The following is a 21086-nucleotide window of genomic DNA, read 5'->3' on the forward strand; positions in this document are numbered from 1 at the left end:
TTATTTAGGCTTGGGTATGTTTTCTTTTGTTTTTTAAGTTCCTAATGTGAAGCCGAGAAGGCTGAGAATCACTGAGTTAGTATATTTACCTGTGTTGGCTGTCTTTAACTCTAAATTCTCATATGTTATCATCTAAATCCAGTAATTTACCCAAGAGTACAGATTTGCTTGTATCTTATAGGTTTGTACCTCTTTAAATTTTATTAAATTCTCTACTTATTTTTTGTATTTTAAAATTTGCTCTCCTCACAATAACTATTAGGGGTGACAATATTTGTTTATAGTTACATGATACATTTTTAGTTGTATTGTTTGTGATTGATGGCTATGATTTCTGTAGTTTAAATTTATTAAAAAAATTTTTTTGTGTGTGAATTAGCCTATGTAGGGAAGGAAAATAATTTTCCTTTTACCCTTCTAGGTTTTTGGCTGAGATGCCCCCTGTAATGAAAGACAGCTTAACAGGAGAAAAACAAACAAGTTTAATAGCATGTTTACCTCCTGTATACATGGGAGATACCAGGAAAACTGAGTAACTTTCCCAAATATCCCAAGCCACCACCTTAAATACTAGTTCCAACTAAAGGCAAAAGATGTTCGGGGTATGGGGAGCCAGTTAAGGGAGGTTATCAGGCAAAGCACAATAAAGGTCGGTACAGTTATGCAGATTTAAGTTCATGCTTTCTCCATTGATGCATTTCTAGAGATATAGTTATCTTCCTTTTTCTGGCACAGAGAGGGAGAAACCCTTACCAATGGAGATTTCCATTAAACATGTAAAAGTCTCTTACAAAAGGATAACTTTTACTCACATTTCAGAGCTTCTCCTTTCTCAGCTGTTTCTTAAAAATGATCAGCTCAAGATAATTCTTATACCAAAGAAGCATATTTTGGGGTGTTATATTGTGCTGCCCTTCACATATGATAAATTTCTTAAAATATACCATTGTCATATATAAAGGAGCCATCCTCTATATGCAATACAAAATTCATTATAGTTTATTTCCTTAATTCTGAGATTCCATAGTCATAAGAGAAACCATTGATTTAATAACACCTTGGGGACTTCCCTGGCAGTCCAGTGGTTAAGACTTCGCCTTCCAATGCAGGGGGTGCAGGTTCGTTCCCTGGTTGGGGAGCTAAGATCCCACATGCCTCATGGCCAGAAAACCAAAACATAAAACAGAAGCAGTATTGTAACAAATTCAATAAAGAGTTTAAAAATGTTCCACATCAGAAAATAATAATAATAACATCTTTTTCCAGAAGAATAAACAACACTGCATCAAATGTACACAAATTTTTATTGTCTACTAACTAACCTATGATAGCATGCATTTATCCTTACTATTATGTACCTTCTTCTTTAGTACCTCGCAATTTAAATCTGAGCCTTTTTCATTAAATAGAACATAAACATTTTAAACTTAGACTTATGATGTTGATCTCTTTATAAAATGTTGAGCTTTATTGAATATTACTGGTGCTTCTTTCTTTCCTAACAGCTTCTCTAGGAATTCAGCTGTAAGCTTTTGACACTCAGATGTTTGGTTCCTGAGTAATAGTCTTTATGACTCATGCATTGGTCATACCAGCTTCACGATCTTTTAAAATTCTGTGATTTATTCTGAGAGATTAGACTTTTGTTTTTGCCTTATGATTGCATTGCCTAGCACATGATGGACAATCTTCTAGCATTTTTATGTCAATGCTACATCAGACAGTAACATTTTGAAAACATTTTAAGTGAAAATTAGGATTCCAAATTAATGTTAAAATCCAGCTATTTGGGATATGCAGTGCAAAGCAGAGAACTCAGTTGACGTGCAAACAGAACTAACTCCTTCCCCACAAGGCTAAATTTACACCTTACATCAAGTTACATCTATGTTCCTCGTTAAAATGCATTCCTGACTGCTTTGAGTTTCTTTTGGCTTTACATGTAAGAAGAATCTGATTTCAGAAATATTAACATTAAAATTTTTTCCATTATATGAGGAAATATCACATATCTAGTATTTAAAGCTAATTGATTTCAGATTTTATATCCTCTTGGCTAGCATCAAAAATCTGAATGCCTTGGGGATCAGGCAGGTAACCTCATATAATACAGGTCTTGTAGAGGCCTGTGGGGAATGGAAGATCACACAACCTGCCAAATGACATTTACATTCCATTTTCAAGAAAATTACAGCCAATTACATCCTTTAGGACCTTATTTATCTAGTCTCTGCTTGACATCATAAATTATGATGAAACCTTGTATCATAATTATGTTTCTATAAATTTTCATTTCTCTCAGTTTTTATTTTAGATTGTTCTCTCTGGATTCTCTGGTACATCAAGTTCCATTGCAATTAGGTCTTTCACCTTTGTGAGATCACTTTTAATCTACTTGGTATCTCTTCCCTCAAATGCCATTTTGCTACATTTTACAGTTTCCTCTCCCTCTTCTTTTTCTATCTTTCCATCTCTACTGCTCTGACTTGCTCTCTACCTTTCACGCTGGAGTTCCTCAGCCCTGTATTCTCAGGGGACCAGAACATGAAATATCAGTCTGTCCCTCTTCTAGAAATATTGAAGTCCAACCTAAAATCATGTCTTTCTTTTTGTTTCCACTGAGCATCGTTTATTCTCTTTCAGTGCATCATTTGCTTGATAAATATTTAATGATTATATGCTTGACAATATTGTCAGCTGATCTCTGGCCGTTTGGTCATGCACAAATTTACACCAGTAGCATTCACTACATAGAGGTAGGTGGGGTATGAACAGTCTCTCTACACTTTCCTACCCAATTACAAAGAAAAAAATTTCAGATTGAATATTACTGTAGGAGCAGAAAACTTTTCCCTTCTTCCCTTTTAGATTCTTTCTCTGGAGTAATAGTTAAATTGACATAATACAGATTAATGGACGAAAAGGAAATTTTGTACATGTCGGAGCCCCATAAAAATATGAGACTCTTTGGCAGTCGGGTACTTGAGGCTTATATACCATCCTGAGCTAAGTGGGGGGGGGTAGAGGTCTGGGGCTTCAAAGATCATTCACAGGAAAATGAGAAGAGCAAGTGTTTGGTAAACAAATGTTTGCCGTGCCATGCTGGATAAGGCTTTCTGATATAAATAAGTTTTCTCTGGTAATAGCTCTCTTCCTGGTGCAGGTTTCGTGTCTAAGTTCTTTTAGGCAGTTAAGGGAGAGGTAAAAAGTTCTTCCTGGGTCTGCTGGGCTCTGTCTTCAGCTCAAAATAATCCACATTCTAAAGTGGCACCTTCTAGGGTGGCATATTTTGCTCTTCCTCACTACCTCTACTGAAAGCTTGATGGAACCCCAGCTGTCTTGTCCTTTTAGGTGTTCCAACAACATCTTTTTCCCCCCTACTTTAAAAAAATTGAGACAGTATTCATATAACATAACGTTTACTATTTTAGTGTTCAATATAATTCGCCATCCCACATCTTTTTTTAAAAATTGAGGTAAAATTTACATAACAAAATTAACCCTTAGGCATTTTAAAGCGTGCAGTTCAGTGGCATCTAATATATTCACAGTGTTGTACAACCATCACCTCTGTTTAGTTCCAAGACATTTTCATCACCCCAGAAGGAAACCCTGTACCCATCCAACAGCATCTTACCGGAAATGTTCACTCAACACAAATATGACAACATTCTAGTAGTGAGTTTAGCTAACTTTCTAACTGGAATCAGGCCGGATAAATTCCCCAAGAAAGCAGCTGAGCATAGGACCGTTTTGGAATGAAGACAAAGGAGCCATTTTGAAGGTATAGGTCTCTGGGCTTACTAGATTCCTAGAACCTGTTCTGGTAAAGACAGTGGCTGGTCAGTATTTGTAACTTATCCATTCATTTTGAATACAGTTATTTCACTAGCTAAAACTCATTTCTAATATTCTTTTTTTTTTTTTTTTTTGCGGTACGCGGGCCTCTCACTGTTGTGGCCTCTCCCGCTGCAGAGCACAGGCTCCGGACGCGCAGGCTCAGCGGCCGTGGCTCATGGGCCCAGCCGCTCCGTGGCATGTGGGATCTTCCCGGACCGGGGCACGAACCCGTGTCCCCTGCATCAGCAGGCGGACTCTCAACCACTGCGCCACCAAGGAAGCCCTAATTACCATATTCTTTATGGTAATTAGCAAAACCTCTTCTGTTGATCAGAGATAAACTACTGAGGCATTTTGTCAGCCACTTCTGAAGCATGGGCTTCTGATAAATATTTGCCAAACAATCCTGGAGCATATATTCCTAATTAGGGTAACTGACCACCCCTAGAGGTTAGATTGTGCCTAACAGCCTCACTCACATATATATTGTCTATGTTGAATTAACTTGGTGTTACAACAGATGTACACTTAACTTTTGCAACTTTAATTATAAAAATTGAACAAAAATGAGAGCAAAGGAAGTATTAAAATGGAGCTCTGAAGGAGCCTGTGCCCCAGGCCAAGCTTGAAATGGTAGCCTGAATCTACTGTTCCTTCAACTGTCCTCAATTACCATGTCTTTCTTAGTGTGTGTAAGCAGGTTGTTGTGTTGAGAGTGATTCTAATGGTGAAAGGTATGTATTATTCATACAACATGGCACCTAAACCTAAGGAAGCTATTTCAACTGGTCTTCAACTGAAGAGGCAGTCAGTCTTCGGCTTCAACATGGGAGAAAAACAGGCTGTGTAGTACTTACTGAGAGGCACAGTTTTCCAAAGTAGTTAAGGAATTTTCAAGGGTATTTTTTACTCTCTCTGATTTTTACTGTAACTACTTTAGAATCCACCTCTCCTACCCATGTCTACCCCCCACCTGCACCCCGACACACACAGTAAGATGAGGCTGGGTCTAGCATTGAGCTAGGCTCTTTGAGGTTCCTGAAGAAGTGTAGGGTGGGGTCTCCAGTGCATTGGAAGAATTTCAGCTCCGCCTGTTTGAATTGCCTCAAGGCAAGCAATCAGCAGGACCAGAGATGAGAATAATTTTATCCTAGAACCAAGGTAGCTTTGTGGTATTTTTAATGAGAAAAAAATGACAAAACTTATATTCCTCTTGTGGGAAAGAATATTATTTTGTCTGTAACACATACACATGGAATCCCACTGTGAACTTCCAAAGACAGACGCTAGTTCCATTTATGGTGGAGCTGAATGATGGATTCATTGCTTGAATATCATTTCCTCATTCTAACCAGACAGTGATGAAAATATAAAATAATCTTTATATACTGTAACCTACACTTCCATTCTCATAGCTGATGTGTAGAATGTCTTCTTGCAAAAATTTCCTCAAATTTTTTCTTTACGTTAACAAAAAGTATACAGGCAGTAGCTTTATTGATTTTAAGTTCGCTGAATTTTTTTCATTTCTTAGTTTCTAATTATGATTCCAACAGGTATTATCTTTTGATGCCTATTTAGAAGATGAAGTGCCTGATAAAATTCAAGAAAACTATAGAATAAGATGCTATAAAATCTACTTCTACCTTGAAGATGACACAATTCAAGTAAATGAACCAGCATTGAAAAATAACGGACTGCCTCAAAGTATCTATTTAAAGCAGAGTTATGGTTCTTTCACTTCTAACTACTGCCTTTATATACTACCTTTCTCTCGCTTTTTAAAAGACCCCATGCTACTGCGTAGGTATCTAACTTGTTGGCAATGGTGAATGTAAACATGCTGATAGCTTGTAGTTATTGATGCTGACTTATCAGCTTTCTACCCTCCTCACCTCAACACTGGCCATTTCACTCTCTTCTGTGTTATCCCTGTTTCTTTCACATGCTGCTCTAGTATGAGCAAACTCTCCTGTGTCTTTGACTTTTTCCTTCAAACTCTTTTTTGTCTTTTTGCTATGACCACATTACTTCCTTCATAACACCCTCAGGGGTAGAGGGAAGACTGGTCTCCACTGCCACTTCCAGATTGGGCTTCTCTCTCCTTTCTTGAATTCACTGCTGTTTGCTTCAACCACTCTCTCTTCATCTTCATACCTATTAACTACAGACTTTCATAGTGCTTCAAGAGAAGGCCATTGCTCCTTCGCCCCACGTATGCCAGTCATCTTTACCCATACTCCACTTCAGCCAGACAAGAGTTAGCTCTGCAATGTGGCCAGTGGAGAAGCGAATCCTAGGTTGCATTAGTAGAAGCATGGCAGAGGTCAAGGGAGGTAATCGATTTCTTCTGTGTGTGCTGTAAGTCCTTTACTTTGGACAATGCCAAGTTCCGGATGCCTTCAAGGGACAGCAACCATGTTGGTGAAAGGACTGAAAATTTATCATGTGTAAGGGAGAATAGTGAAAAGGGATATTTGTCTGTAAAGGGAAGACTCAGGTGTGCCTGATAAATGTCTTAAGGAATCTAAAGGGCTGTCACGTGGGGGAGGGGTGACCTAATTTTCTGTATCCTCAAGGACAGGACCTAGGGGGTCAGAACTCAGGTCAGTAAGAGGAATAATTTTTTGGCAGAGAGGTTCACATACTTAGGACAAGGTACAGGTGGGTGGAAGGACCACCCTGCCTGAATCCTGGGGTAGGCAATGGTCCTCTCTCTCGTCTTCCGTTGCATCAGGCTTTTCTGACAATAGTATGGTTTGGAGACCAGAGTTAAAGTTCAAGGAAGACCACAGACAGAAGGGACCTTAGGCTAATGGCACACACTCTGTTGGAAAGATGTAGGGACAAGTGGGCCTGGCCACAGCTGTAGCTTGCCAGTCGGCCTGCTGAATAGTCATGGGTTTTATCTGTGTTTCTTGGGCAAAGGACACATGGGGCTAGAATGGGTGTCACCAATGAATGAGTGGCCAAATTAAGGCCTCATGAATATTGAGTATCCATGAATATTTAGTGCCTCTTGTATATTTAGTGTATCATGAATATTCAGAGCCCAGGTACCTCATGTATATTTAATACATACTGAAAAGTAGTTGTCTCTTGTTCCTTCCATTCCTTTCTTTCTGTGTTTAACATATACATGCTCTACTTACTATCAAATTATCGTTATTTAACACATCTTATGATTTTCTGCCTATGTTGAATAAACTTTTTGCTTACTAAATACTTATCTGGGCCCAGTGCCTCCATATTGATGCACCACAATGGGTTCCATGGGGGAGAAACAGAGAAGTTTTAGGACCATAGGCCTCTGAGCATAATGTTATGACGAGTCAGTATGCGAAGGACTTCCTTCTGTGCTCATGAGATTGAGATTGTTCTTAGAGCATGGCTTCGTTATGTCTGGATGATGAATTTGGAGCCAGTCAGCATTGTCATGAAGTGTTTGTTGAGTGTCTACTCCACGCTAGGCACTGTGCTGGGTTTTGGGAAAATGGACAAAAGGAATAAGACTCATTATATCCCTATCTCATGGAGCTTGTAGGCAAGCAGGTTGGAGAGGAAAGGGAGCAAGGTGACTAGTCCAGGAGTTTTGCAATTGTTCAGGGTAGAAGTGCTGAGTATCCAAACCAGGACAATGACGGTAGGAAGAGGACACAGGGGAAAGATTGTAGACACATTTGATTGGCAGTTAATAGGCCTTGGCCAGCGATTAAATATAGAGTGTGAGGAAGGGGAATATCTAATGATAAGGTACCTACTTTATCATTATCTCATTTAATCACCCCAGTGACCATCTACAGTAGGTTATCATCAGCTTTTACAGAAAGGAAACAGGCTTAGAGAAGTCATTTGCTCCATCTGAATCTTAACTGCTTGTCTCAGAGCTCATGCTGTGGTTGAGAGGATGGTGATGCGTTAGTAGAGCCCAGGAACATGGAGCAAGGAGTGGCATTGGAGTTGGAGCTGGGGTGTGTTTGGGTCATGAGGCTTTTCAGGTTGTGTTGGAACATCTGTATGGTGTTGCCCACAAGGCAGGTAGAACCTTAGGATGTGTCCTCAGGAAAAAAGTCGACACTGGAGTTGTGGATTGGGAATCAGGGATGCCCAGATCATGAGCAGAATCAGGCTATTGTACCATGTTGGGAGAGAGCCACTGTTGAGGTGGTGGAAAGAGGAAGAAGATTTGATTTAGTGTTGTGCTTGGTTTTACTGGTGGGAGGAGCGGGTGAGGATTGGTATGGGGAGGCAATATGAACTGTCCTCATGGTTCTTTGTGTTCCAGCTGATACAATATCTATTCCCTGGCTTTTATTTGGAGAATCTGTGGCTTAATGATAAATCTTTTAGGAAATATGGAAATGCTTTGATATTTAAGAAAAGATTTTCACTTTTAAAGTTGGAACTTTAAAGTTAAAAACTTTTAAAGTTGGAAGTGTGATATTTTATTTTGTAAAGGGACAAGTGGTCTTTATACTTTTTAAAAAAGTTTTTATTAGAGTCTAGTTGATTTACAATGTTGTGTTAGTTTCAGGTGTACAGCAAAGTGAATCAGTTATACATATACATATATCCACTCTTTTGTAGATTCTTTTCCCATGTAGGTCATTATGGAGTATTGAGTAGAGTTCCCTGTGCTGTCCTTATTAGTTATCTCTTTTATATATAGTAGTGTGTATATGTCAATCCCAATCTCCCAATTTATCCCTTCCCCCCCTTTCCCCGCTGCTAACCATAAGATTGTTTTCTATATCTGTGACTCTATTTCTGTTTTGTAAATAAGTTAATTTGTACCATTTTTTAAGATTCCACATATATGCAGTGTCATATGATATTTGTAGGTCTTTATACTCTTTAGGGTCATTTTAAACATATATAATGCAGTTTTTAAATATTGACAGTAATGTATTAGAAAATGTTTAAAGAATTATTTCAAAACATTAAGAAAATTGACAACTTTTAATTTCTATGAACATCTGTTTTGCCTAAGTGCATTTGTTTAGGTAAGTGACATTACTGCTTTAGCAAAAAAATATTTTTTTATACATTTTCACTTAAATGCTTTACTCTGATATTCCCTAACTAAGCTTTGCTTATTTTTTGTTTTGTTTTTTTGCGGTACGCGGGCCTCTCACTGTTGTGGCCTCTCCCTTTGCGGAGCACAGGCTCCGGACGCGCAGGCTCAGTGGCCATGGCTCACAGGCCCAGCCACTCCACGGCACGTGGGATCTTCCCAGACCGGGGCACGAACCCACGTCCCCTGCATCGGCAGGCGGACTCTCAACCACTGCGCCACCAGGGAAGCCCAGCTTTGCTTATTTTTTGATTACCTTCCCCACATGACATCAGATTTACACAAGCGATGGACTGGAGGTCATACGACATCCTGAACCTGCATTAGTGACTTGCATTATGTTTTTATTTTTATTACTTTTAAGGCAAAAGTTCATATTCCTGTAGCTCACTGGCCCCTGTCCAGTGAATCTTAGTTTTATTAAACTCCAAGAAGAAAAATGAAATACCTCCTCTATGAGGATCTTGGAAAGGCTTTTATTAAGACTTCTCGATTCTCTCAGCCTCTTGATTTCAAATCTCACATAGGCAGATTCCAAAGGCAGATTGAAGATAGTTATAATGATTTACTTGAAAATAATTTTTATGTAAGTAGGAGGGAATGTTATTCATAAAGACTCAGGGGGAAAAAAACCTTAGGAGAAGACAATTTTAAAGTCTCTCTTGAAATTTTCAGAATTTCTGATGGGCTCACTCTGATCAGGACATTTCCCTGAGTGAGACACAGCTCAGGGGGTATGTACAGAATACATTAGTAATCACGATATGTAATGAGACTGAATTTGTCAGCAGAGTGGAGATACTTGGCAGGCTCTAGCAGTTCCTGTGGAAAGCAAACACAAATAACCACTCTCCCATCAAGTTTTGTTTAGAGAGAAACCGGTCTCTCTTGAAATATTAATTAATTAATTAATATGATGATTCTTGTTAAGGAAGGTCTGTTAGGACAGAGGAAACTTTGGAAGTTCATTGAAATGCCTTCTTCAGGCTTTCCTAAATTAAACGATTGGGAAAAAAGAAATGAGCTTACTGAGCCAGGGGCTCAGACCTCATTGGGATAGGGACACTCAGTTGTGTCTTGAGTGGCCTGGGACTGCTTTTCATGTGCCTGTGGGCCCTCAGAAGGGGTTAGGGGTCACATTTAGGTGCTGGGCACTGATGGCGCTCCTGTTACTTCCATAGGGTTTTGATATTTTCCCAATGAACTGGAAGGTCAGATGCACCTGGTTTTTTTTTTTTTTGTCGAGCTGACCATTCAGAAATTAGCGCACCTGGATGAATTATAGCCTCCCTTCTTAGTTGCCTCTCCTATCATGTAATTTTTTTAGGGAGGGGGAGTTTGGAATAAGCCAGAAATAAAAGAGGCATCCCTTAGCGTGGTGCCAAAATAGGCATTCAGTTCTGTGTAGCTTCTCATCAGAACAACATATTCACGAATCCTTGTTGGCAGAGAGATATATGTGTGTGAAAAGTCAAGTCACTGATGTATGTCGAGGCTTGCTTTCATTTCTTGCCAGGACATCATTCTCTTTTGGGTTAGATGTGTTATATTCATAGAATTTGTTGCTGTTCTACTGGAATATAGTTAAAACGATGTTATGCCAAGCCAGGAATGTCAGAGGTTAATCCTAGTAGTTTTACCTCTGATTGTCTAACAGAACAACTGTTTGTCAAATGCTGTCAAGTCCCAACTAAGCTATACTGAAGAAAAGATAACCGTTAGAAACGTGCCATGATTTTCTGGTAAGGTCTGTACCAGTTGTTCTCAGTGGAGAGCAATCATCAGAATCTCCTGGCCCACCCGCAGAATTTCTGATTCTGTAGGCCTGGGGTCAAGAAATGGCTTCTGGGACTTCCCTGGCAGTCCAGTGGTTAAGACTGCATGCTCCCAATGCAGGGGGCCTGGGTTTGATCCCTGGTCAGGGAACTAAGATCCCACATGCTGCGAGGTGCGACCAAACAAAAAAAAAAAAAAGGAAGGAAGAAAGAAAAAGAAATGGCTTCTACTTGATTTTCAGTGCATCCTTGGTTAAGAATACTGATCTCCACTAGTGACTTGTTTTGGCCCCTCAACGGGGTAGTATTTCATATATATATAATCACAAAATAGAAGTCATTTATTTATATTGGGCATATGCTATATCTAATAAGTATGCATCCCATAAAGTGGAATGGTGGGATGGTAGTAGAGTTGCCAGATAAAATACAGGATACCTGGTTAAATTTGAAGTTCTTAGTATAACTGTGCCCCAAATATGACACGGGACATACTTATACTAAAAATTATTCATTGTTTATCTGGAATTCAAATTTAACCAGGCATCTCGCTTTTCAGTTCGGTAAATCTGGCAACCCCAGAGGGTGGACTTTGCGGAGAGAACTGTCACTGAATGGAGCAGAGTGGAGTATAGGAGTGGAGGTAAGTCACTGTGAAGATAGGTGCTTGGTGCATGCTGGCTGCTCAGTAAATTTGATGAAGAAAGGAAGAAAAAGGGAGGGAGGGAGGGAGGGAGGAAAAAAGGAAAGGAATATGACAGACAATGTCCATAACACAGTGTAGTCATCATGAATGCTATGAGGTACTTTGAGGGATCAGAGGAGGAAATGCCAGTATCCATTAGAGAATAAGGCATTTGAGTGGTACCTCAAAAGTTTCTCCAGATAAAGTTGGAAGAGGTAGGCACATTAGTCAAAAGGAACAGCATGAGGTAAAGAGGTAGGAAAGTGGTGAGGCGAGGAGTTGGGAGGTACTGGGAGCAGATCATAGAGTGTATAAGGAAAACTAGGCAAGAAGGTGGTAGTGCAAGAGCAAGAGGACAGAATACCCAACAGGCTGTCATTTGGGGCTCATTCAGTGGGTAGGGGGAGATGCATAGGATTATTGTTTCTTACTGTGATCAGAGATATGGAATTCAAAAATTTTTATTCTTTTGCTGCAAGGCAAGTGTCAAGTTAGCTATATTTAAAAAGTTATTCTCATTAAATCAAACTCCACAAAGATGACATTTTATAAAAATAGAAATGGAATAGTAATTTTAGTGAAGGAATTATAGTGAGCATAAGAGGAAAAGATACTCGATCATGGCTGATCACAGTGAATGGTCTTAGTATTTTTAGGATACACATGATGACAAGTGGCAATTCCACTCGTATATTCATTCGCCTAAGAAATACCTGCCTCTAGACTTGGATGTACCCTAGGTCTGCAGTGTTAACTAAAATGAACTAAACATACTTAAGATAGAAGTAAGAGGTTGGAGTCTTAATTCTTGAAGGTGAATTCCTAAAAACTAAATTTAGTGGTATGAGCAAAGATCTAAAGCAATTCCGAACTGAATGAAATGAAAACGCATTAAACATAAATGGATATATCATCATTTTGATCTAAACCACAGGGGAGTGTTAGAAAGTTAAAGCTTGCAGAGTATAATCAGATAGCAGGGCCTTTAAAAAGAAAGAGAGATGAGAAATATGAAGATAAAGAAGAGCTTAAAAGCAGACACCTGATGCCTGGACATCTGCCCAAATTGTCTTTATGGACCAATTAAGAAGATAAATATCTGAACATTTCAGGGGCAGATATAGTGCTTTTGTTATTGTTTTTCCATTTTGTAATGTTATTTTTGTTTATATATCTTGATGGTCTTGGGTGCTCTTCAATGTGTGCCAGAGACATGGCATCCTGCATATTTCTTTGATATTCCAGAACAAACTTCTGCTGGTGGAGTTTCTGCCATTTATCATGGAAAACTATAAGCATACAAATACCAATAAATAGAAATCTTAATTCCCAAAGGGCACAGTTGAGAGGTCCCACAGATGTATTTTTGAAAACTCCCATGTGTAACTACATTTCAAATGCCCACGTTACTTTTCTGATTAACATGGGATTGTGACTTTGGATTTCTCGTTATTAAAATTTTCTTGTTTAGTGTTAGATCTGCTTTCTCTTTCCAATCCATGAATGGTCAGGACTCTCTTCTGTTACCACAAAGAACTTCCCTGGCCTCTTCTGAGAACCATCTAGTGAGAGGAGTGTGGGACCTAAGATAAGGAAGAGTGCGGACGTTGCAGATATGCAGGCTCCTGGGGGGGGCGGGGACAGGTGACAGTGGTGTTGACCCTGGCGGGGGATTGCTGCCGCTGGCAAGTGGGCCCTCTCCAGAAATTTACTCTCAGAGAAGAGAGAGGCTGTTCTTCTGGAAGAGCAACTCCATCATCTCTGTTTCACGGTATCTGGCCGCTCTTCTCCCCATTTCTATCCTGTTTTGCCTAAGACACTCCCTCCCCTCCTTCACTTAAGTAATTTGTGGCTGTCATACAGTGAGATACAGTTCAGTGCAAACTGTGGAAAGTAATGATATTTACTTAGAGCTTGAAAAACCCAGGTTCGAGATCTTTTTCTGCTATTTGTGAGTGCATGACCTTGGGCACGTCACTTAACCATCCTGAGCTTTGTTTTTCTCATCCATAAACTGAATATTTGTATTTCGTGCATTATCTGCCTGGTGGGATTATTGAAGATTAAATGAGAAAAATATATGAAAGCATATCCTAGGGCTATGATGATGATTGTGATGATTACTATTTAAAAGCTCAGTGGGTGGGCCAGTTCTTCCCACCTAGAAAAATATAGGATTTCTATTTGAAGTCTTACTGAACAGAAATCAGCACTAATTTGCTTATTTGAATTTTTATAGTGAAGTACAAATGCAAGATAGATGGAATTCCTAAAGAAGCTCTTGGCTGTTGAATAAATTTCATATATTTTAAAAACTGTCACAATATAAGTTTTTTTATTTTTTATTTTTTTTGCCATATGTGGGTCTCTCACTGTTGTGGCCTCTCCCGTTGCGGAGCACAGGCTCCGGACGCGCAGGCTCAGCGGCCATGGCTCACGGGCCCAGCCGCTCCGCGGCATGTGGGATCTTCCCGGACCGGGGCACGAACCCGCGCCCCCTGCATCGGCAGGCGGACCCCCCAACCACCGCGCCACCAGGGAAGCCCAATATAATTATTTTTAAAGAGATATATAATGGTTCGTGAAAAATACCTGAAATGCCCATGCTTTTATGGGTGTTTAGTATGCAATTTGTTCTAAATGTCTAATCTCGAATGATTAAATAATTTGCATACTGTTTTCAGTGGCATAAATTAAGGGCTAATTGAAGTATAATTTTTTGCCGTAAAATTATATCATCTTTTATGTAGTACATTTTAAAATATTCTAGGCCAGTTCTAATTTTATAGTTTTATTATTTTACTTTAATGTACCGAGTAATTAAAAATTGCTACAAAGAAAAGAAGATGAAAAGGATTTTAGTTAATTTCCCCTCAACAGAGTGAAAAGATGATTAGTAGAATAATGGAACAGAGCTCAACACAGTTCCTGGCACATAAAGATATTCATTAACTATTCCTTAATGAATAAGGAATGAATAATTTCTAAGTATTTCTAGACTTTGGGAAAAGGCACCATTCTCAGTGTTATACAAAATGTGAAGAAGATTGCTTGACATCTTTATACTAAAATGCCTCCATACACAGGTCACACAAGCCAATTTTTCTTGAACCATTAGACCCTCAGTTTGCTCTGCTTGTCTTTTCTCCTTTTGTCTTTGCTCCTGGAGTAGATTCTCAGGCTTAAGTCAGTTTGCAGAGGTTGAGAGACAGTTCTCCACAGGTATCTTGCATTGCTGTGGATCTTGCAAGCAGAGACACTGTCTGCTCTTTGTTCTGGATTATCTTTTCAAGGATGTTTATATAGCACACAGCTTTGGAAGACAAAGATAGTCTCTCCTTCTGGAGCAAAGTGCAGGTTTGCTCACAGCCTTGGAACATAGAGGTGGTGTCTCCCTCTAGAACAAAAGGCAGACATGTTTACTGTCCAGTCCAATAAAGTTCATTTCTCCCTCTGAGACAAAAGGCAGGGATGCTTATTGCCCTTATAATAGATTCAGGTTCTCTCATCTCAGGGTTTCTGTCCTATAATGTGTAACCTACTGCATGTGCAGAAGTTACCTGGCCCTTGTTGTGTCACCCTGTGGGAATCGGGGCTCAGGAAACTGGTACAAAAATGCTGATGTTCTGGGTACTGTTATTACTGTGAGTAATAAACTGCCCTTTGTCTCTAACCAAAGCATCTCATGTCTTCTACCAGCATCCATGAAATTGTGGCAGGCTAACTTGCTAGCTTGAAAGTAGGATAAACTCTCAAACCCTAAACACTTCTTGACAACAGGTTTCAGCAGTGTTTGGGTAAGTTGGCTGGTATGGTGTGGTGTAGTTGGTACCTTCATCTAGTTAGCGAGCCTTTTTACCTCCAGTGGCTAATTGCCATTTGGGTGTACTTGGCGACCCTGGGTCCATATTCTAAAGAGAAGAAGTGAATGGGCATCATAGGGTTGGAAGTAGAAGAGGGGATGGGATCCAGAACCTTTAGCCCAGAGCACTGGTTAAAACTATGAAGCCTCTGATAACTCTCACTTTGGGGGAGTGGATGGGTGGTGGTGGGCAGAGTCTGTAGAGGAAGAAGGAGGGAGAAGAGGTTGATAGAGCGAAGAAGATTCCAAGAAGCTTCAAAGCAGCATAAAGTCATTCATGCTTATAGAAGCTGTAAATCATGGTGTCGGCATCTACCATAGTGAAGCTCATTAGATTACTTTTTTCAACCAGGAGTGTGCATTTTTGTGAGTACTCTGCTTTGGGGTCTTAGTTCCTTGCGTACTGTGCTCACAGTGAGTGCTAGTGGGTGAAAGTGAGCACGCTTGTTTTGGGAAAAGACATGATGGTAGTGTCTGGCACATTAGGTCACTCTGTTCATACCCCCTCCTCCTTCCCCCCTGCCCTAGTCTTTATGGTTTACTTTAATAGAGTAAACCCTAGTACCACTTAGGCAACTCTAACAACATGCAAGGCTGTTCAAATTACCCTGGGCCTCAGAAGTCTCAGCTCCCTCTGGCACCCTGAGAGTTTGAACATACTGATGCTACTTCGCCAAGAACCAACCCTTTGCCCGCTTCACTGTGGTGGGAAAGCATTCAGGGTTGTTATAAAGATGTACTGTGATGTCTTTCTGGTGAGCCACCCGATGAAACAATTGTGTTTTATTTCACACCGTAGGAATTTTTATCCGGCGTCATCGGATTTCTCTGCCGCCTCCTGATGAGGATCAGTTTTATACTGTGCATCGTTTTAATATCAACATAGACATTGTCTTTTATGGTCGGACATTCAAGATTTATGACTGTGATACATTCACAAAAAACTTTTTGAAGAAAATAGGAGTCAAATTAAACCCCCCGGGACAGTGTCCAGAAGATCCTTACCTGAAGACACGGAGAGAGGTAAGTTGATTCATCCATGAACTCTGATCTTCAAGATGAGAATCCCTTCAAAGTCAGTAAAGGGTATTGGTACTCCTGATGCAGATGTGAAAGAACTTTGGGGGCCATGGTCACTGGAGTTGTCCTGTTTTCCTCTGGGCTGGAGGGAAGGCTGGGTGTTGGCTTCGGTGCAGGAGATGCTCACTTTCTGCCCCTGCCCCCACTTCTCTCCACGGAGAGTCTCCCTTCCAGGCAGTAGGAGTCTTCAGCGAGCTGCCCAGATGGGATGGTTTAGAGCCCGTGATTGGCTTTGTGGTCACTGACAGTGAAAGAGTTGGGTCCACACTTTCCTGGCTTTTCTTTTCCCATTTTAGTTGCCTAACTCTGGGAAAATCTTTGCTCCTGTGCTACCGATTTACTGAACCCTTTGGGTACGCCTTTTTCCTTCTTCCTTGGGACTCCCAGCTCCCTTTATGGTATTATCAGACGCAGAGGTGTTCAGGAGTGAGGAAGGCCGTGATTTCGACATACTCCTATGATCACAGGATGCTTGTTTTCGAAGGCTGACCCCAGCTAGTGTAGGGAGGAAAGAATCAGTGTTAGTAGTGTTACTGTAGTCTTTCCAAAGTTTTTTTTTAATGATCCCCTGGCCCAAGTTTTATGTTTTACAGAGAAATCTGAATATCCAAAAGGGCAAGTGTCACGTGGAAGGTCACATACCTCACCCATCTTCTTGCTGGGCCTTGAACTCAAATCTCTTGCTTCTTATCCTGATTTTCATTCTTGTCATTTGTTTCTCTTCTTATTGAAGTATTGATTATATACAGTAAAATACACCAAAATTAAGTATACAGTTTGATGGGTCTTAACAAATGCATACACCCATGTAATCCACATCCGAAATCATGGTATAGATTTCCATCCCCCCAGAAAGTTCCCGCATGCCTTTTTCCAATCTGTCCTTCTCCCTACCCAGGGATGAGCACAGTTCTCATTTCTGTCCCTATAGATTAGTCTCATTTTTATTGTTTCTAAAACTTGTAATTAACTTCTTTGCAGAAAGATAACATAAAATGTAGAATAAATATCTCCTTTGATTCTGCTTTGATCTCTTGTTAAAAGCTGCATGTAGGATCATTCCTCTATTCCTGCCCCCTAGCCCCAGCAGAATTACCCTCTAACGCTGTAGGCATACAACCCTCCTGAGAAATATATATTGTTGATCCTGGAATATCTAAGGTGAAATCCCTGTGGCGTTATACTTGTGTGTATTGGCATGCAAGGAGATTTATGGCTTGGGTTCATTTCTACTTTTTCCAAATGCCCTAGAAGAAGGAGTCTAGATAAATACAAAAGTCTTTAGAAGCAGAAGAGAGAACCTAAAAGAAATGGATCTATATGATTTACCACCCTTTTCATCTGGCTACACTCATTCACTAACAGCTGGTATTATATGATAGTGATTGTGAATGATGATGCATTATATGAAATACTTAGAACACTGTGTTATCTCATAAGTTTATAAGGAAAAAAATCTTTTGTTCCAGGAATCAGGAATAAATACCAAGAACAGCCAAGAAATGTTTTAAATAATTTCCTTTCAGATTGGGAGAATCGTTTTAGCATTTATTCCCTCAGGGAGAAAGCTCTTCAATAAATATAGAAATCTGTGGAAAATGAGGAGTTTAGTAAGAGGCTTTTATATTGACTTTAATGCATTTACTTCTCCAGTGTTTGCTGCCTTGAAATGTAAAGTTAAAATTAAACAATTTAACTTGAACTGAAAAGAGCCTTGATGGTATATAATCAATAATGCATTTCTTAGAGGCCTTCTAATGCCAAAGAAAGATTTTTCAATCGTTGACAGTAGAGATCTCGTAATTTCATTTAAATATCAAGGATAAGACTGAAGAGCCTCTGGAAAGGCCATCATGTCTCCCCCACTGTCTTGGGATAAGTCTGCACCTAGACTGCCCTGGACAGATACAAAATTTTGAGAACTTACAAGTAAGATTACATAACCCGATGTGGGACTACATCTCCCTTGCTAGTGAGCACTTCCTTATATAACCATCCTATTAGGCTACATTAGATAGAATGGGAGCGGTTTGCTCCAAGACAGGGCTGAGACTCTGCAAATAGAGGAGTTGGGCTGAGAAGACTGCCGAGCTAGTGCTTCCTGATTTGGGGGCCAGAGCCCGCGCAGTAGTTCTGTACAGATTGGGAAGTTCTCCATTTGCTCTGCTCCTGTTTCCATGGCCTTTCAGATCTTCACTATCTAAAGCTTTTGAGCAAAATAAAACTGTGAATATATTTCTTCTCTTTTACCTTCACAAAAATCTTTGGATGAGTAAGAAGCATATACAGATATGAATTTTCAGTGAAAAGAATTTTTTGGTTGAAATATAATTAACATAGACTTGGATGTACAAATCTTAAGCATACCCGTTGACAAGTTTTTAAAAATGTATACAATTTAGTAACCAACACGAAAATCAAGATAGAGAATATTTCCATCACCCCAGAGAGTTCCCTTGTCCCCCTTTCCAGTCAGTCCTCTCCCCAGAGGCAATAACTGTTCTAATTTCTGTCACCATATATTAGTTTTGTCTGTTCTTAAACAAGAATTTTAAGTCTTTGAGAAAAGTCAGTTTTCAAAAACATTATAGAAGTATATTTTAGTGTGTTAAAATAATAATGAAAGGCTTCCTAATACTTGATTGTCTGTATTTCTAAGGTTGAAACTGGTTATATATGCATATCATGTATGTTGTTAGTTGAAATTTTAAAAAATGTCACTGAATAGTCTATAGAAAAGATACCTTTATATTCTTTGATTGCTTGCATCCCAGAAGCAACTATGGAAAAACTTCCACTCTCATTAACCTTTTCTCCATTGACAGAAGCTAGACTGCATGGAGCCCTTACGTCCCTATCAGTCCTTCGACGCTCTGAAACAGTTCCTTGAGTATGATAGGAAGGTTTTGCGTTTCTTCTGCCTGTGGGACGACTCAGGCTCAGTGTTTGGGGACCATAGAGAACTCATCCTGCATTACTTTCTGTCTGATGATACCATCGAAATCAAAGGAGTATTGCCACATAACTCAGGAAGAGATGCTACGTCATTGTTCCTCCAGAGGAGAAAGGTACCTAAGGTGAGCAATGGACTGCTTTCCGAGTTTGCTTGTGGGCTGAAGACTCTAGTCACTCACTGTCTGGAATGTCATGTGTTATGACTGTGTGATGACAAGTCACCATGTATTAGTGCAAGTGTTTAGAAAACTTTCACTTTGTGCCCTCTATTAATGTACATCTATGAAAGTAATACAGAGGATATGACAAATTGGAGTTGGAATATTCAGGGCTTGAGGCAAGTAAAGGAAAAATGTCAAATGCAAGAGAACTACCTATTCATCATTGAGTTCACTATGAGTCTCATGAAGGTAAATGACTCTCTAGTAAAAGGATTGCTCGTGGCCTTGGGCAGGGCACTGGCCTCTGGCCTCTGTAGCCTACTGAGGAGATCCCATTGTGTTGGTCTGGGTTGTGAATACACACACACACACAAGCACACACACACACACACACACACAGGAGTGACTCTTCTGAGAGTAGCCACCAGTCAGCAACTAGCCACTGGTTAGCAACAGTGAGAGCTTTTGCATTTTTACTATTAAAAAAGAGTTGTCCAAGTGATTTCTACACATGTTTATGGCCATTTGAGAGCTAATGTAACCTGGGTGCAGCAGAAATGGCACAGAGACAGAAGACCTGGGTTAGAATTGTGAGTCTGCCACTTAACAGCTATGTGACCTTGCGCAAGTCATTAACCTCTCTGAGCATGTTTCCCTATCTCTAAAGTGCAGTTAACTAGGCTTCCCTCCTGAGATAACTGTAAAGACTGAATGAGATAATATAGTAAAAAGCATTATCTAAGGACCTATAGGACACGTGAAAGTATCAAGGCTTATTCGCAGCTCTATGTTATATTTTATTTCTTATTTGGATAAAGTATTTTGAAACTTAATTCTTAGTGCTACTGAAAAGATTACTGTAATGCTCATTTCTGATGCAAACAACCACTGGTTATTTGCTTATCACAGGAGACTCTTCCAGATTCTCTGAGTCTCCTGCCAGAAGTCCTGCTGTGTTGCTTCTTGGGGCGGGGGCAGGATTTGTCCCAGAGCGAACTCTGGGCGTATGCACAGCAGGTGGCCAGGAGGTGCCAGGGAAGCCTGTTTTTAGAATGGCTTTGAAAAATAGGCTAAATATAAAATAATAATGACATACCTGACATTTGCAGTGTTCCTTGACATCACTTGCTTCATTTATTCGTTCATTCAACAAATACTTAGTAAGTGTCAGCTGTGTGCCAGCTCTGGGGTTACAGTGAGAAAGAAAATGGATAAAATCCTGCTTTGTGGAGCTTCCATTCTCAGGAGAGATACAGTAGCAGTGGGTGTTACCTTGACACTCACAGCATCCTTTGAGAAAGCAAGGAGTAAGTACTGTTGTTGCGGTTAGATGACACGACTGAAGTTCTGAGAAGATAAATGCCTGGCCCCCTGTCCTGTAGCTAGGAAGCAACGAAGAGAGAGTTTGCATCTAAACGTACTGTTGTTTCTTTGTTACGTGGCTTACTGACACCCCACACATCATAAGTTCACACATTGAAACTTAAACATTTTATATCACACGGATCTGGCATGATTCAGATTTCTCATGTGTATGGGATAAACGGATCACTATCAATTTCTATAAGTTAGTTCAGATATTTCCTGCCTGGACCACCTCCAGTGCGGGTGGAACTGAGGAGTGCCCTCCTTGGCTTGCTCCGGGCCACAGTTT

The 21086-nt window shown here is 40.0% G+C and overlaps 1 protein-coding gene across 1 annotated transcript in view; it reads left to right on the plus strand.

Moving 5' to 3' along the window:
• Nucleotides 1-21086, plus strand: part of EFHC2 (EF-hand domain containing 2) — a 203088-nt gene that overhangs the window by 76388 nt on the left and 105614 nt on the right. The window contains 2 exon segments of the mRNA XM_060292248.1: nucleotides 16036-16259; nucleotides 19142-19393. Of these exon segments, the coding sequence (XP_060148231.1) occupies nucleotides 16036-16259; nucleotides 19142-19393 (476 nt within the window).

The sequence above is a fragment of the Globicephala melas genome, chromosome X (assembly GCF_963455315.2).
Source record: "Globicephala melas chromosome X, mGloMel1.2, whole genome shotgun sequence".
In the NCBI taxonomy this organism is placed as follows: domain Eukaryota; kingdom Metazoa; phylum Chordata; class Mammalia; order Artiodactyla; family Delphinidae; genus Globicephala; species Globicephala melas.